This window comes from Phyllopteryx taeniolatus, chromosome 7 (assembly GCF_024500385.1).
Source record: "Phyllopteryx taeniolatus isolate TA_2022b chromosome 7, UOR_Ptae_1.2, whole genome shotgun sequence".
Taxonomy (NCBI): Eukaryota; Metazoa; Chordata; class Actinopteri; order Syngnathiformes; family Syngnathidae; genus Phyllopteryx; species Phyllopteryx taeniolatus.
The window spans coordinates 3,685,815-3,701,911 of NC_084508.1; the positions used below are offsets into that span (position 1 = coordinate 3,685,815).

At 46.1% G+C, this 16,097-nt stretch overlaps 2 protein-coding genes and 1 long non-coding RNA gene across 6 annotated transcripts in view; 2 read left to right on the forward strand and 1 right to left on the reverse strand.

Annotated features, from left to right (window-relative positions):
* The first annotated feature begins 96 nt into the window (after nucleotides 1-96).
* Nucleotides 97-4,763, forward strand: cltrn (collectrin, amino acid transport regulator). 2 transcript variants are annotated; one of them, XM_061779342.1, is made up of 6 exons: nucleotides 101-469; nucleotides 1,507-1,565; nucleotides 1,694-1,779; nucleotides 2,435-2,551; nucleotides 3,268-3,462; nucleotides 4,413-4,763. In XM_061779342.1, the coding sequence occupies exons 1-6, from the start codon at nucleotides 403-405 to the stop codon at nucleotides 4,567-4,569; spliced, it is 681 nt and encodes a 226-aa protein (XP_061635326.1). In that variant the 5' UTR covers nucleotides 101-402; the 3' UTR covers nucleotides 4,570-4,763. The 2 variants fall into 2 exon arrangements, with proteins under 2 accessions (XP_061635327.1, XP_061635326.1); XM_061779343.1 differs by lacking the exon at nucleotides 2,435-2,551 and having other exon boundaries at nucleotides 97-469.
* Nucleotides 4,764-5,393: 630 nt separating this feature from the next.
* LOC133480763 (uncharacterized) lies at nucleotides 5,394-10,799 on the forward strand. The gene is made up of 3 exons (XR_009789363.1): nucleotides 5,394-5,499; nucleotides 5,591-5,686; nucleotides 10,700-10,799. It is a non-coding gene; the product is annotated as an uncharacterized LOC133480763 (long non-coding RNA).
* The window catches only part of LOC133480757 (cadherin-24), a 40,756-nt gene continuing 31,811 nt past the window's right edge, over nucleotides 7,153-16,097 (reverse strand). For all 3 annotated transcript variants that reach the window (XM_061779333.1, XM_061779332.1, XM_061779334.1), the window contains exons 6-14: nucleotides 14,376-14,557; nucleotides 12,510-12,766; nucleotides 12,306-12,442; nucleotides 12,080-12,201; nucleotides 10,745-10,862; nucleotides 9,990-10,301; nucleotides 9,469-9,655; nucleotides 9,019-9,388; nucleotides 7,153-8,871 (exon numbers count right to left, since the gene is read on the reverse strand). In XM_061779333.1, the coding sequence (XP_061635317.1) occupies nucleotides 8,191-8,871; nucleotides 9,019-9,388; nucleotides 9,469-9,655; nucleotides 9,990-10,301; nucleotides 10,745-10,862; nucleotides 12,080-12,201; nucleotides 12,306-12,442; nucleotides 12,510-12,766; nucleotides 14,376-14,557 (2,366 nt within the window). In that variant the 3' untranslated portion in view covers nucleotides 7,153-8,190. The remainder of the gene's footprint in view (nucleotides 8,872-9,018; nucleotides 9,389-9,468; nucleotides 9,656-9,989; nucleotides 10,302-10,744; nucleotides 10,863-12,079; nucleotides 12,202-12,305; nucleotides 12,443-12,509; nucleotides 12,767-14,375; nucleotides 14,558-16,097) is intronic.

Sequence of the window (16,097 nt, forward strand, 5' to 3'; positions counted from 1 at the left end):
AGGATTTGTACCGCAATCTTACAGCTCAAGTCGTTCACCTTTGCTCAAGGGTTTTTTTTTTTTTTTTTTTTTTTTACAAGGGCAAATGTGGTCACATTCACCAGCGCATTCTTATTATATTTACTACGTGTGTCAGGTCAGAACATTTAGTCCGCTGCCGGTACGCCCGACTGACCGAATGAGCGCTTCGCACATTGTTCCGTGCTGAGTAAACAAGAGTGGAGAGCGGTGGTGTTTTTTCACCTCCCACACGAAAGCCTGAACAAACACTTTTTCACCATTTTACAGTTTCGCCGGATAGGAAGCGAGTCCCGTGGCGAGGCTGCGTAATTCAGGTGTGTCCCGGCTTAACCATTAAACTTGACTGCGGGTGACCACCGGACACACATTCGCTTCGGGAAAATGTCAGGAAAGGTCCTTTTCCTGCTTTCGTTGGCGCTTGCGTCGGCTCAGCGCCTCTGCGCACCAGGTAAGAAAAAAACCTCACCTGTTATATTTTTGTTTTCACATTGCTACTATACGAGCAAACATGCTGAAAGTTGAGTGACCTTGATTCTCCCAAAATATTGGTGTTTTGGCTCCCCTTTAGGTGGCCATAATTGGACTAAAATCCTAACAGATGTCATTAACGCCGATGTTGTTAGGAAATAAGCGTACAGCTAAGCGTACGAAAACTAACTAAAGGTGCGTGTGCAATCGCTTATCTCAGCCAAAACAATCGTCGCTTACGAACTCTCTGACTTTTACTACTCGAAAATTAAAGCAACGATGGCATAGCATTGCCTCGTCGTCTTCCGTTGTCAAAAAAAAAAGAAAACAATCGTCCTTAATGGCGATGCTAATATTTAACAGATTCAGAATCGATGAAACGAAAAAACGTGTAGCTCGTTCTAGATCTGTGCGATAACTTCTCACGGCCCAAATGTTTAGCACTTTTGAAATATCGGGCTTTTTCAGAATGAAGATCAGAGCAAAGATACCATGGCATAGGCTAGTTGTCTTCCGTTTTTTTTTTTTTAATCGTCATTAAAAGTGACGCTCCCATTGAATCGAGTTCTTAATCGATCTAAAAACAAAATGTACGAAGTGTGTGTGCTGATCTGAGCCCAAACACTTCTCGCTTTCGACATATCGGACTTTTTCGACAGAAGGTCAAAGCAGTGAAGCCACAATATTAAACGTCCAATCGGATTGCGCCGGTGTTCTTCCTCGGCGCCACTAGGGGGCGTACTTGCATGGCTCAGCGACAGCACCTCAATTATGGAATCGCACTGAAATCAATGTTGTAGTTGATTTCCCCCCCCCCCCCCCGCCCCCCCCAAATCATCATTAATAGTAGCGCTCTCATTTAAGAAATTCCAAACCGATCAAAGGACAGCTCTGTGTGCTATTACCTCAGCTAACGACTTCAAATATCACTTCGGACGTATCGGACTTTTGCTACAAGAGGATCAAATCTACGATGCCACGGCCTAGCCGCTCGTTAGCTCCCTTTTATCGTTACAGGCGCTTCGGATGGCTACAAAGTTCGACTGAGCATCCGTACGGCTCTGGGAGACAATGCCGTAAGTGCCATCCGGTTCCCTCGTCGTTAAGCACGCTAATGGCGGCTAACGGCGCCTGTTGTCATGGCGACGAGGCCCATCTGGTGACCACTCAAACGCTTTTGATGTGCTCTTGTTGGTTATTGCAGTACGTCTGGAACCAAAACGAAATGTTCCTCTTTCGAGCCATGTTGGCTTTCGCCATGAGGAACCACTTCGACGGGCAGGACTTCCAGTAAGGAAATATTATATTATATATTTATATTATATTATATTATATAATATAATAGTTTGGCTTTTTTCTGTCTTCAACCCTTCCGTTACAGCCGTGCCCTGAGATGCGTGTGACCTGATTTCTGAGTTTTTCGAGATACGAACCATCGGTCGGTTGATTGCTTTTATTATTGTTTTCTTTTTTTTCTTTGACTTGTGTCCAAAAATGTTTATTGTCAAACTAAACATAAATGAAGACAACAAAGAGAATTACACATTTTGCATTTAAAACAACATAAATTTTGCCTTGAATGTCCAATAGCTTAATGCTAACACACAATGCAAAACGCCATAGACTGGCTAACCAAACTAGCATTAATGTCGCTGTGTTATAACCCTCCTAGAAACGGACATTTGAACACAAACGGTAGAGCAACACATGTAGACAGCGTAGCGGTACTTGCACTCAGATATTCTTTATCCTCTGTTTTTAATTTCAATTTTTCCACAAATTTTGAGGGTGTTTTTATTGCTGACAAATGTCTAAATGGGTTAAATTTGCCCTGACAGTCTGTCGGGGTAAACACACGTAAGTTTCTAAAAAGGGCAGCATGTGGCCTGTAGCTCCATAAAAGCCAATGAGTTGTGTTGGATTTGTTTACGTAACGCCTCCACAGAGTGGACGACGTCGTCGTTTGCGAAGAGACGGCCCGAGTGTCCTTCTGGTTCGTGGTCACGTGGCCCACCGAGGCCGGGCGGCTGGTGGACGGAGGCGAGGTGGACCTGGCGATCAGGTGACCTCCTCTTACTTAATGTTTCCCGCCATTTTGACATCTGACCCGCGTGGATTTGCAATGCTCCAAAAAAATCCTTGTCCTGGATCAAAACGGGAACACGACTGATTTTGACTGTGTTTTGAATATTGATGACAATAATATAAATGTGATCGTAAATAATAAAATGCTTTGTGTTGAGAGCAAACATTTTAGTTAAGAGTGAGCTTCAGATTTGCGATTGAAGTGAAACAAATATGGAGCAATGACGCTACCGTAATGCCGTGGCATGTGGGCAAGGACAGCCACAGTCGCCGATGCACTATCGGCCGCGTTTTGAACGGGACAAATGAACGGTCAAACACACAATTTCAAAATAAACACACCTGCAAAGACCTGCTGGGCGAGTACCGATACCAGGTATCGGAATCCGGTCGAGACCGGATTTATTTCAAGGTGTCGGGTACCCGTGAAGTTCGCTGATATCAGTCAACGACACACGTCAGGCAAAAAAAAAAAAAAATCCGACATGGAGTAAGTCCTCCTCGCCAGTAGTTGGCGCTACCCTGCGGCGATTTAACATATTGGCAAATCATCATGTGAGAAAGGAAAGTTTGTTTGCAATTATCTGCCATTGCGTCAATTGGAAATTGATGGATCAAAAATACGAGCGGTTTCGAATACTCGTCCTGGAATCGGGCTGGAAAAGTGAAAAAGTTTGCCTTTTTACCTGTCAGGAAGTGTCGCAACCGCATCAACAGCGCCTTCCTGCTGACGGACCGCACCCTGGAGTTCGTGGGCATCGCGCCCACCCTGGCGGCTCCCGTGCTGCCCGCCACGCCGCCGTGGCTCATCGCCTTCGGGGTGGTCATGGGCGCCGTGGGGGCGATATTCGTCGTCCTCGTCGTCTCCTCGGTGCTGCAGAAGCGCCGGTGGGTAACCCGCTAACCCGAGCGCCAACCACCTTTGGACTTTTCCAACGACCTGCTAACCTTCCTACTGACCAGCTCGCAAGCGACTTTTCAACCTAACCTTTGTACCTACATACTGATTTTCTTAACTACCTTCCGAACCTCCCGAAGTCCCACCCTGCTTTTATCCGGGTAAACAAAACTAATACTGTAATACGACTACAAATTTGTTAAAACTCCCCAAATTCTGTCAAATACTTTGAAATGATGACAAAAATCACTATTGAAAAGTTGTTAAAAAGTAAAACAGGTTTCATCAATATAAAAAATAAAATAATGAAAAAAAACCTCCTGAAAGTCAATCAAATATTTGTTAAAAACAATTGAACGGTTTATAATTAATCAAACATTTAAAAAAATGAAAACAGGTTTCATGAGTCTTTGTACTATTAATAATAAAACATTAACATAATAATCAATAAAATATCAAATACTATTGAAAGATTTTTAAAAATGATAAAATATTAAGAAATAGGGGTATCATAATTATATCAAAATATAATGATGATGTAAAAATATCTAGAAAATATATAGTATAAATAATTTTAAAAAACTTGAAATTCAGTGTTTTATGATAAAACGTTTTAAAAAAATCTGGTTTCTTTAACATAATAAATATATAATAATAATCCAAATAAAATGTTTTGAAAAACCCATGAAAATAAATATTTTTAAAATACTTTGGAAACAACATTAAAAATCTAGAATAAAACATTTACAAAAATAAAAGCAGGTCCAATATATTTTTAAAAACCTCTCAAAATGATATATATTATCAAAATAAATAAGAAATATAATAACGAACATAATGAATTATTATTTGCCTCTGAATCTGAGCAGCACTATTGAAAACGCATAAAATGTTGCCTTGACAACGTTGTCAACTTTTATTCTCCACTTTCGACTGTCAGAAAGAAGAAGGAGAACGCGGAGGATGTCACCGAGGACGACGACAGCGACGGCGAGACGCAGCCGGCCAAACGCGGCAAAAACAGCAGCGCACGGCGGGAGCCCAGCGGCGTCCCCAACGTCGCCTTCTCGGACGACGAGCGAGTCACGCAAATGTAATTTCAGAATTCCAAAACATTACGTAAACATCAACACATTTGGGAAAACATATATAATATACACTATCGCAAAAAAAAAAAAATCACTTTTGTTCAACTGTTGATATTTGTAAATCATTATCCTTATTTCATCAGTTTAATTTTGTACTGAAACGAGGAATATAAAAATGAATAAAAGGAGAATGTAACCATGAATATGCACAAAGTGTCTTATTGTGTGATGGGATATTTTACAGCGCACATTTTAAACAGCGCAGCTAAATAATGAGGTGCGTCGACAAAGCTGCATTTTCGTGAGTCGTGTCACAAATTTGAAAGACGTTCGAAATGCTTTAAAAGCCTCCAGTGTTGTGTCAAAATGCAATGAGGCGCGGAACGAACGGCGAAAGTCTTCATCTTTCATCCCCGTGACATTCCAGACCGGGAAGTGACAGCGGACGCCGCGCCCTCGCTGAGCTGGGATTAAAATATACACCCTGCACATCAACAAAATATGGGATTCAAATGCGTTTCACACTTAATAACGTTGACACTCCCAAAAGTGTTATGCGTTCATTTAAAGCCAACAGTTGAAATAATTAGGTTGAGAGCTCGCCTCCAATTAATGCCTTTTTTTTTTTTTTTTCCCCCCTGCTCATCTGCTGTCTGTCTGTATGATAACGAGGTCTGATGGCTTCTTGAGGTGGAATTGGGCATCTGCAGTTCCACTGGCTGCCGGCAGAGGGAAGAAATGAGCTTCAGATTTCGAAGGCTCTGGCTACAAAGCGACAGACCAACAGTCCTACCTGCCTACCAACCGAGCTAGTTTGAGATCCACCTACCGATTGCTCATTTCGCTTGTATTTCAATACACTTGCACAAGAACATTTTCTTTTCTTTGAGGTCTTGAAGTTTTGAGGTGTTAGTCCATTGTTGGATTCCCATTGAGAAGGTGAAGAGCTCATCATTGTTCTTCTTGTGTTGTGACTGATGACCCTCCGTGTTTTGATTTTCTTTCTATCACCTCTCACCTCTGAAATTAGCTCGGCGTTCGTGCGAGGGGGACGCTTGATGAAGAGACGCTCAAGTGGCTTTGCGGAGGGGGAAGAATAATGACATTTGAAGCGCGCTGTTAGAACGTAAGCTTTTATCCTAACACTTGGCTTTTTCTCCAAAACAGCTGCAGAAATGAGTCACACATCTTGAAAGTTTTTTTTTGTTTGTTTTTTTTTGCTGTCGTGGGAACTCATTAAAGGGACACGGCCATTCGGTCTAAGAAGCAGAGCTCCTTTCATACAGTTTCTCGGCGTTAACTCTTGCGGCGACACTTGTTTCAAAAGAGGGAGCGGCCTGAACAAAAAGGGTGTGAAGAGGTAGCTACAGTGGATATTGAAAATAATAACAGTAATAATTAATCAATTGAGGTGGACAGCTCATATTAATGTTCAGTTTTGAATTGCTTTATCTTGGTCACATTTTGTGATATCACAGAAACCTGCAGTTTGAACAAGGGTGTTTAGACTTTATTATTATTATTTTTTTAATCCACTGTAGGTAGAAAAGAAGGAAGGAAGGAAGGAACGTACGTAAGTTGCTAAGAGGGAAGGTAGGAAAGAATGAAGATAAGCAGGAAGGTTGCAAGGTATATAGGAAGGTAGGACAGAAGGAAAGTAGGAATGAAGGCATCTAGGTAGGTAGGCAGAAAGGAAGGAATGAAGGAAGGAAAGAAAGTAGGTGGTTAGGAAGGAAGACATCTAGGAAGGTAGGGAGGAAGGAAGGAATGAAGGTATCTAGGTACGTCGGTAGGAGGGCGGGAAGGTTGGTAGGATAGTAGGTAGGAAGAATGGAAGGAAAGGAGGTAGGTTGGTCAGAAGGAAGTAAAGATGGTAGGTAGTTAGGAAGGAGGGGTTGGGAGGTAGCGTGGTAGGAAAAGACGGTAGGTAGGAGGGAAGGTTGAAAGAAAGTAAGTAGAAAGGTAGGAAGGAAGGTAGGTTGGTAGGAAAGACTGTAGGAAGGTAGGGAAGAAGGCAGGTAGGTTGGAAAATAGGTAGGCAGTTAGGAAGGTGGGTTGGTAGGACAAAAGGTAGCTAGGTAGGAAGACAGGAAGGAAGGAAGGTAGGAATTTGGATGGTAGAAAAGGTAGAGAGGTAAGGAGGTGTATTTCGTCAGGGAAGTTACAAGTTCCACTGTGCAAATGATCGGCAGAAACACCGGGCCCTCGCCATCCCAATCCTCGTTTCCCGGCAACCGACTGACGACTCGTGAACAAAAAACAAAACAAAACAGTCGCACTCGGGTTGTTCTTTGTCTGCACAGGATGTTGTTTTACTGTTTTACACCTCGGGCGTCCGCAGTGACATCCAATCAGATCAGTCCAATTCATACTCAAGATCATATTCTGCTCAATATTGAATGAGTGCCCATTTTCCAACAATGCAGATTTCAGGCTGTGGTGGAAATCAATATTTCAATAAATGTGAATTTTTCATAGCTTTTCGTGTTGAAAGCCCAAGTGCATTATTAAATAGCCACTGTGTCAAGTGAAAGATTTTCTGTGCATTTTGCCTCACGGCGCCAGATGTGGAATGACGGCGGCGGTGGGGGGGGGGGGTGTTAGTGATACGATGTGCGGCGCTTCCAGGAAATCCCGGAAAAATACAGAATCCGATGTCGCAGAGTTCCCTCTCTCTCCAGCCGCTTCGTCCTCCCGACCGGCGAGAGACTCGGGGCCTGATTTACTAAAGATTTCTACGTGCAAAAACGTGCGCAAACACGATTGCTCACGCAACCGATGTGGAAGCTGATCGCCCGCGCTTACATCCGCAAAACGGGCGAAATTGTCAACTAGGTCATTTTACGCATTCTGGGCGGAGCAGATGCAAATAGACGAATTTGGCACTCAACGCAAATGTGATTTATCAAAGCTGACATGAATTGCGCCTTCGCGTCTTGAAACTGGAACCTTTCAACTGAAAGGCAGGCGCAAACCGGCACCGCCGTCCGTGACTGCGAAGGCAACCTGAGAGACCACACGGGGAACCGATCTTTTCCGCTTGTGTTCACATTTTTGAAATGCCAGAAGCAAAAATCACGACGCATCATCTGTTCAGCCTCTGAATGATCGGGGGGCTGACTTGAAGCCAGTCACAAGAAGGAGTCATGTCATATCGCCTATGACAAAACTCCTTTCTGCATTTTCTTGGGTCTAGGTCATTTCAGAGCACGGTGACAATTGCCGCTAACCTCTCCCAGAGTCGTTTTCTGCGTGTGCAGTGTTATGCAGGATGGGCAGATACATCCGATTCCCACGCACTCGGGATGAGTTAAAGCAAACAAAATGTGGCTTTTACGTTTGCGAGCTTCTCCACAGTTATCAGAACGACATATTTCTTGTCTCTAACGAAGTAATATGTTTGTTTGCCACTAACACTTCCAATTGCATCACTTCAAACTTCATTTTGCACAAGCCATCAGAGCTACCCAAAGCGCAAAAGCCGATTTGAAATACACCGTTACACCTCTTAGTCGATACAGCGAGTGAACACAGAATTTAAATCAGGCCCTCAGTCCCTCCAACGTGTCTTGGGTCTTCCCCGGGGCCTCCTCCCTGTGGGACTAGCCTGGAAAAGGGAAATCCCTTCCCTTAGAAGTCCCACCTCTGCACTACCTTCTCTCGGATCTGGCCGGTCTGGGAAGGAGTGGCTTGGACCTGGCTGGTCTGGGCGGGAGCCTCACTGGCCTCTCGCTCCTTCCTGCACTTCCTCTCCCTGATGAGCTCCACCAGCCGCTGGAACTTGACATTGAGCTCCTCCACGCCTCCCGCCGTCGGGACACGGTCCTTTCCGCTATCGTCCTTCCCGTCCTCGCTCCCGAGTGAGCTCAGCGACTCGGCCCGGGAGTCGCGGCCCTCGAACTCGTAAGTCTGCAGCGAGTCGTAGGGCGGCTGCGACGGGTCGGACGTCACCCGGTTGAGACGAAAGTTGAGCAGGTCCTCCATTCGCAAGGGTTGATGGTTGCCGGGTGTTGTCCTGGCGTAGGGTAGAGTCCCCGTGGTCGTGGTTCCGTTCAGCGATCCCACGATGCTGTAGGTGTCCGTCACGGGGAAAACAGGGAGCTTGGCATTGGGGTAACTTCGCTCGGAGACGGAGGGTTGCGACCAGTCGGTGTCGGCGTCCTCCACGGTGCAGCTTGTGGCGCCGGTGCTGATCAGAGTCTGGTTGGCCGACGAGCTGCCGGGACTCTGGCAGGAAGAACCGGTCGGGTCGGAGCAGCTCAGACTGGCCGGGCCGCTGTTTGACGCGGACTGGACCTCCGCTGGGTTTATCTGCAGAACAAACAAGACGGAAACCCACCTCGGTCGTACGCCTCAATTGGGTTTATATATTCGTCTGTGGGTAGCTCGGTAGGCTGGGAGATAGATGATTTCAAAAACTGCTCCTTCCTGCCGTTTTCAACCCGATTCGTTTGTTACCTTGACGTTTTCCGGCTTCTCTGCGTCAACGTGTATCTTTGTTCCATCTTCACTCCTGCCCGTCAGCCTGCTCAGCGTGTGCGCCGCTAACGCGCTCGCTCGTCCGGCCTCGGGAGGGCGCAGCTGCGTCGGCAGGTTCCCGGGAGTGGGGGCATCGTGGCACCGGCCCGGTAGAGGCGGCTGCACGCCGGCCTGCAGCGGCCCGGCCTGGTAGTAGTAGTCCCGGAGGACGGGCAGCGTGCGGACCCCGTAGCAGAGTCGCCCGTAGAGCGGTGCCGAGCCGGGCCGCCGCTCGGGCTCGGGGTGAGGGTTACGGGTCACGCTGTACGTCCTGGCCCGCGGGGGTGGCGCGCTCTGCTGTGTGTACCATCTGCAGTGGTGGGAAGTAACCAAGTACAAATACTCCGTTACTGTACTTCCCGCCGACTTCTCCCTTCCCGTCAGACTCACATGTTCCTGTGCACGTTCTGGATCCTGTGCAGGCTCTGCAGCGCCGCCATGTCGAAGGCGGCCGTGTCCGCCTCCCCTCCCCCCTCGTCGTCATAGGAGATGATGTTCTCCCGGATGTCGTCGTCCTCCGAGGATGAGTGGGGGTCCCGCTTCTGACGCCGCAGTGACAGGGACAGCGCGCACACCACTGGGGGGCAAAAAGTCGACGGGCGACCGCGTCAGATGACACAAACATTCAGTAAAAAAACAAAAAAAAACGAAAACGACGGGGCCGAGGGACAGAGGCAGGCGTCCTACCCCGCGGTTCTGAAACTTTTTGCGTCGAGGCTAACTGAGTGTAACATGATGCACAGTTTGAACATACTGTGCTTAAATAGAGGAAAACAAAAACTGTACGGTAGTTCAATCCTGAATAAATTAAAATGTATTGCACAAAGGTTCAGGAAAAACATGTAAATAGCAGATGAAATGAACCTGGTTTTGCGGTCGGTAGACCACCTGTTTGAGAACCAGCGACCTACCCAGCAGAGTGGTGACGCAGGCCAGCGCCGCCATTAAAATGAGGAGGGTGAAGACCACCGAGGGCGAGGCGGACGGCGCCGGGCGGCACACGGCGCGGCGCTCCCAACGCCGGCCCCGCGTCCGGGGGCTCCGCTCCTCGGTGCGCATGCCGCCCCCCAGGCACGGGCAGACGGTCACGGTGACCGTGGCCGTGTTGGCCAGGCCCGAGGCGCCGTCTCGCAGCACCACGGGCACGTAGAGGCTGACTAAGGACGACGAGTAGCCCGGCGCCGGCTCCAAGGACGACTGCAGCACCAGGCTGGCCGTCACACCTGCCAACAACAACAGGCACCACACAACTTCGACATGCCTCATCACACTTGACCGTCTTTTGCGGTCTTTGACATGCTTTACTGCCGTTTACCAGCTTTTTAACATCCTTTACTGACCTTTCTTGCACTGTATTTTGTATTGCTTGTATTTTACCTTTCTTTAGCGTTTTTTGACAGCTTTTACAGTCCTTTATGGTCTTTTACTGTCCATTACCATCCGTTAGCGCCCTTTAGAATGCTTTGTTGCAGCGCAAGCTAGCAGAACATTAGCAAACAAACAAAGAAACAAAAGTTTTCCTTCTCCTCAAGTAGGGTTGTGTCATTTCGTGAATGATTCGTTCAAGCCAGCAAATCTTTTGAGCGCAATCCCTTCACGAACGGATTTGTTCCTTTCTCAGTTCAGTCATTCTCGCTTGCCGTCTGCCACCCACTGAAAGTCTTACCGCCGCTGTCCCTGATGGAGAGGTTGAGCGCGGCGCTGGACTCGGGCGCGATGCTGAAGTGGACCGCCGCGTCCTGCCCTCCCGGGTCACGGTCGACGGCGCGTAGAACCTGAACAACCTGCGGGAAAACAGACGTCACGTGACTCGCAGACGACGCTATGGAAAGTTGTTGAAGCATTTATTCCATAGCCTCTGATATCAAGTTAAAGGTCCATGTACTAGTACACTCTTTGTCGTCACTAGTAAGACAACTCAGGGCAAACTAGTAGAATGACGATGTCTTAATTTTATTTTTTTTAATAAATGCGAAACAGCTATTTGGAAAACTGTTTTGAGCATTTATTCAATATCCTTGATATCCAGCATAAGGTCCATGGACCATAACTTCTCGTGTATAATACGCCCTTGAGTATAATGTGTCCCTCCAAAATTGACCCCAAAAATCAGGAAAACCCTTCCACCTACAGTATGTATAATGCGTACCATCGATTTGCTGCTATACATGTGCTCAAAATACGAGATATTATCCCTATTTTATAAGGTTTTTCAAAGAAATAGTCTGCTCTCTGAGCATGCGCTGACGTAATTTTATTATTATTTTTCTTCCTGTCAGGACAGGCCACACATAACGTAAAACATACTTGCAACCGATCATTGCCGAAATGTATGTGGACTCTCGAACAATGCCCCCTTAAACCTCTGAAAATATCAGAATGAAATCCAAAATCTTCTGAATTTTGTGGATTTTTATATCAATAACTGGCCTTGATTCTCGCCGCCGTGTAAAAAAAAAAAAAAAAAGAAGCTCAATGTCACAAAACTGCCAAAATTGATGTCAACATCTCAAATTGTTTCCCACTTCGACCTCTGAAAATATCACAATAAAATCCCAATTTTTGGGGAATGGATGAATTTTGTATCAATATGGCGCAAGGAGGCCTTTTGAGTCTCGGGTGAGTGGCGAAAATATATAAAGTACATTTTTAACATATCATATTGGAATGAAAGTACACATTTTTTCACAAACCCTTGGTACGCGTAAACATAAATACAACGTGAAAGATTTGTTTTCATTTTCCTTATACCTTTGTATAATGCGCTCTAGTGACTTTTGATGATTTTTCGGGCGGGGGGGAAATGCGAATAAGACACGAGAAATTACAGTACTAGTATACAATTTGTCCTCCCTAAAAGGATCATTTTGGACAAAAACGTTACTGGTGCAATGCATTGTTTTACTGGTGAAGACAAATAGTGTACTAGTACGTGGCTCTTACGGCATTGGAATAAAAGAGGATGACGTGGTCACTGCTGGGGAAGAAAGGTGGAACAGACCTGTCCCGGAGCGGCGGAGTCACAAACCGACGTGCTGTATTGCCTGTCCAATTCCGGCGCGTTGTCGTTCTGGTCCAGCGTTTCTATGGCGACCACCACCCTCGACGCAAGATCGGGGTGGTCTAGACGCAAAACGGAAAAGCCGTAAATGTTCATCGAGTCGCCCCTGCGGTTCCACGAGTTCCGGCGCGCACTGATGTACGGTCGGGCCCCCCGGGAGACGCACCCCTCTGCGTGGCGATGACCGTGACGTTGTGCCACTGCTCCCGCTCGCGGTCCAGCTCCATCACCGCGCTGATGTGTCCCGTGTCGGAGGCCACGCGGAACAGAGCCTCGGGGTCCGACTGAGGATCGATGGAGTACCTGCCGGGCGGAAAACGGCAGAAGAGTGAGCCGGCGCGGAGGAAACCAGCGACGGCGCCATCCGCACCTGATGTTGGCGCTTTGCCCCGAGTCGGGATCCACGGCGCGCACGCGGCCCACCGAGCAGACGGGCGGGCAGTTCTCCGACACGTCCAGGTGGTACCGGGCCTGCGAGAAGCGGGGCGGCTCGTCGGCGTTCAGGACCATGACCCGCACCACGGCCTGGTCCTTGAAGGGGCCGTTCTTCAAGTAGCGGGGGTCCACCAGAGGGTTGGCCACCTCCACGGTGAACGAGTACGAATTACGAGTCTCGTAGTCCAGCAGCTGGTCAGTGAAGAAGAAAACCATCCCATTGTTTATTGTTTTTTGTTGTTGTTTTTTTTGGGTGGAGGGACTTTTCAATGGAACACAGGAACACTGATGCTCCTTCATATGGTGTCGAAAAATGTTTAGCAGCTACTTTTATCTTTATTTGGACTTCCTTTTTATCTCACCCAATGGCTCTAATGAGGTGGATTAATTCTCATTAGGGATCTGATTTGCACACTTAATTTAACATCGGCTCGACGCTCATTATCTGCGTATGTCGTTAAGACCCTCCCTGAGCACAAAGGCACATTTTACCTGCTAATTTTAATACATCATTCAGCGCGGATAACAGAAGGAACGGCGCAGATGGTTTTAACGACGAAACGTAAGACATCGCATTGGGAAATGTGTTTGCTTGATTATTCCTCCGTTGTAACCATGCTTTTTTGTGAATTAAGGAAGAAGCACACATTTGCGGGATGAGCAGCGCAACAGAGCATGTGGTGAATCTTTCAGGAGCCGCGGTAGAACACCAAAACAAGCCACAACAGCGTGGTAGGTGCAGCCTTCCACCCAATGAAGTGCAATTCAGTTGTTTTTAACTTGAAAGTTTATTAGATTTGCATTGAATCTTTTTGAACAGTTTTCAAACGTTAATTTAGATTTTTTTTGTTGTTGTTTTTTTTTTTTTTTTAGTTTTCTTTAACTTTTATGTGCAGTACATTTAGGTAAGTACATTATATTTTTCTATAGTTAATGTTTAAAATGTGCATAATGTTACAGTGGCTTACTACAATATATAGTATTCGTTTTAGGAATAAAAAATGTTGATGAACACTTCACACTGCATTTTAAAGTCATTGACTGCCAGCTGTTTTCAAAGCTGAGTTCCCCATATTGCCAGAAAAAAAAAAGTTTGTTTCTAGCTTTTTCAATTCTTTTTTTCATAATCAGCAGGAGAACATTGGCTTGGTTTCACCCAAAACAGTCGGTTTCTGACCCAAAAGTGGAGAAAAAAATTGCTTTTGTGTGACGCAACCTGTCAAGCAGAACAGTGACTTTGATGCTAATATTTTTTTACCGTTGTGCTGCCGCAAACTATAACGTTGACTCGCTGCATGGTTCGATTTGAACGTCCGAAAAAACAAAAAAAACAAGCGTGCGAAAGGATTTTTGATGGCAAAACGGTCATTTATTTACAGATATACAACAAAGAAACACACCGTGAGCAACGCGGACTCACTGCATGGTTTGATTAAACGTCAGTGGCTTTTGTAGCTGCCGTTCGCCATTCACTCCATGAACTGCGTCATCTTTTCTCACCTTCGCAACACACACTTTCTACTACCTACCGCAACAGTTGCTCTGTTTATACCATACAGATACATAATGGGTTCTAGTTGGTTGTGTCCTAAACTTGGCATTTCTATTGGCGAGACCCTCTTCCTCGCCTACCCGTTGAAAAACTTACGTAATGGATATATTCGTCGATGGCAGTAAACGTTTGGATTCCAGTTGACGGATATAAACGTCCATGGCAGTGCAGGAGTTAACGGTTTTTTTTTTTAGCTGGTACTTGGTGTGAAAAGTTTGAGAAGCACTGCAGAATAGAGAACGCGCTCACTTTGTTCAGCACAATGATGGCTTCTCGCTCCCTGGCGCTGACGTTGAACGTCTGCGCCTCCTCGGCGTCCATGATGGTGAACTCCAGCAGCGCGTTGTCGCCCACGTCGGCGTCGGTGGCGGTGAGACGGCCCACCTCCACGCCAGGCGCCGCCAGCTCTGACACGGAGAACGACCATGCGCCTGCGAGTGAAAAAAAAAAAAAAAAAAAAAAAGTTAACGAGGTGTTAATGATGATGAAACTGTTGTTGAGCGCAAGGGCACGATGACACTCATTAGTGACATCATTGCTGATCCATCATGCTTAACACTTTATTGAGCTCAATGTCACAAATGTGACGCACACAACATTGTGGAGCGACCACATGTTAGATCAACTTTGAAATAAGGGACAAATGTGGAGGAGTTCTGAGGAATGGCAAGACACACCATCTGGAACTACTAAGTCACACAGTTTCCTCCTGGGACATTAAGATGGAGGCACACAACATTGTGGAGCCACCACATGCCAGTCTACTGGAACATATGGGACTTTCATGGAGAAATGTGGAGAAATGGCAGAAATGGAGGCAGACCGGGTTGAACTAATACGTCTCGTAGCTCCCCAGAACATGAAAATGATGCACACAACATTGTGGAGTGAGCATATGTCAGAGTACAGAGTACCTTGGAACACAAACATACGTAATTCACACAATATTGTGGAGCAATACAGTACCGTACCGTAGAGAGGGGTAAAACATTTATTTTGTAGCTGTGAGCACTGTCATGGAAGGAATTAAGCTCTTAAGTCAAGGCAGACTTGCATTTTTCAATGCAACTTTGCCGCCATGTGCGAGTGAAGCGCAGCGATTCGCTTTTAACCCCCCAACGAGCGACCTTGCTGACGGTTAATGACGGCTGGATTATAATGAGCGTTTAAAAAAAAAAAAGAAAATTAAAAAAACGACACACGTAAAATACACAAAAGAAAACACCCCTTCGCATTCAAGCGCGTTGCTTTAATTATCTCACAAAGACAAATTAACGACCTCGGGCTCGGCTTTATGGCTGGTGAAGGGCGGCGGCGGCGGGGTTCACGGCAGTCAGATTAAAAGTCAATAAATAACATACTGGCGGCATGTTAATGTTCAAGAGCGTCAATAAAGCGACGTACGGCGGGAGAATAAATCACAGGGGCGGACGAGCGTCTCGTCGCCTATTAACGCGCAAAGCACTCAACTCGAACAGGAAATGTTAATGGCACGGTCCGGGGAAGGAGAGAGACAAGTTATTTCACTCGTGTGTGTGACAAGGCGCGCTCCGTCGGAGGCGTTCGAAAGGTCAAGTGTCATGTTGGCGCAGGTTAGCGAAATGGCGCTACGCACAATGCGGTCCGTTTAATCCTTTAACGACCTCAACCGCCGATCGGCAGAGGGCATTAGGAAAGCAAATACAGTGATGCGCGACAACCTTTTGGCAAAAATGACAAAAGTCTTTTCTCAAAATTATTTTTAAAAAGTCAAAAGAAAAAGAAAAGAAATCCCCCGTGAAAATTGAGTAGGAAATTGCAAAAAAAAAAAAAAAAAAAAAAAAGGAAAAAAGGACGTATTATCTTCCAGCAACCTTGAGGGTCACAGCACAAGAAATATTTAAACAATATTTGGCAGAATGGCAAAGTATTAAAAAAATATTTTTTTTAAATGAAGCCTTTTCTCCAAAATATTACAGTTTCCTACTATGT

Coding starts and splice junctions, on each gene's coding strand:
- cltrn (XM_061779342.1), top strand. CDS start 403: ATGTCAGGAAAGGTCCTTTTCCTGCTTTCGTTGGCGCTTGCGTCGGCT. Junction 1,566..1,693: donor CGGCTCTGGGAGACAATGCC/GTAAGTGCCATC, acceptor TGGTTATTGCAG/TACGTCTGGAACCAAAACGA. Junction 2,552..3,267: donor GAGGTGGACCTGGCGATCAG/GTGACCTCCTCT, acceptor TTTACCTGTCAG/GAAGTGTCGCAACCGCATCA.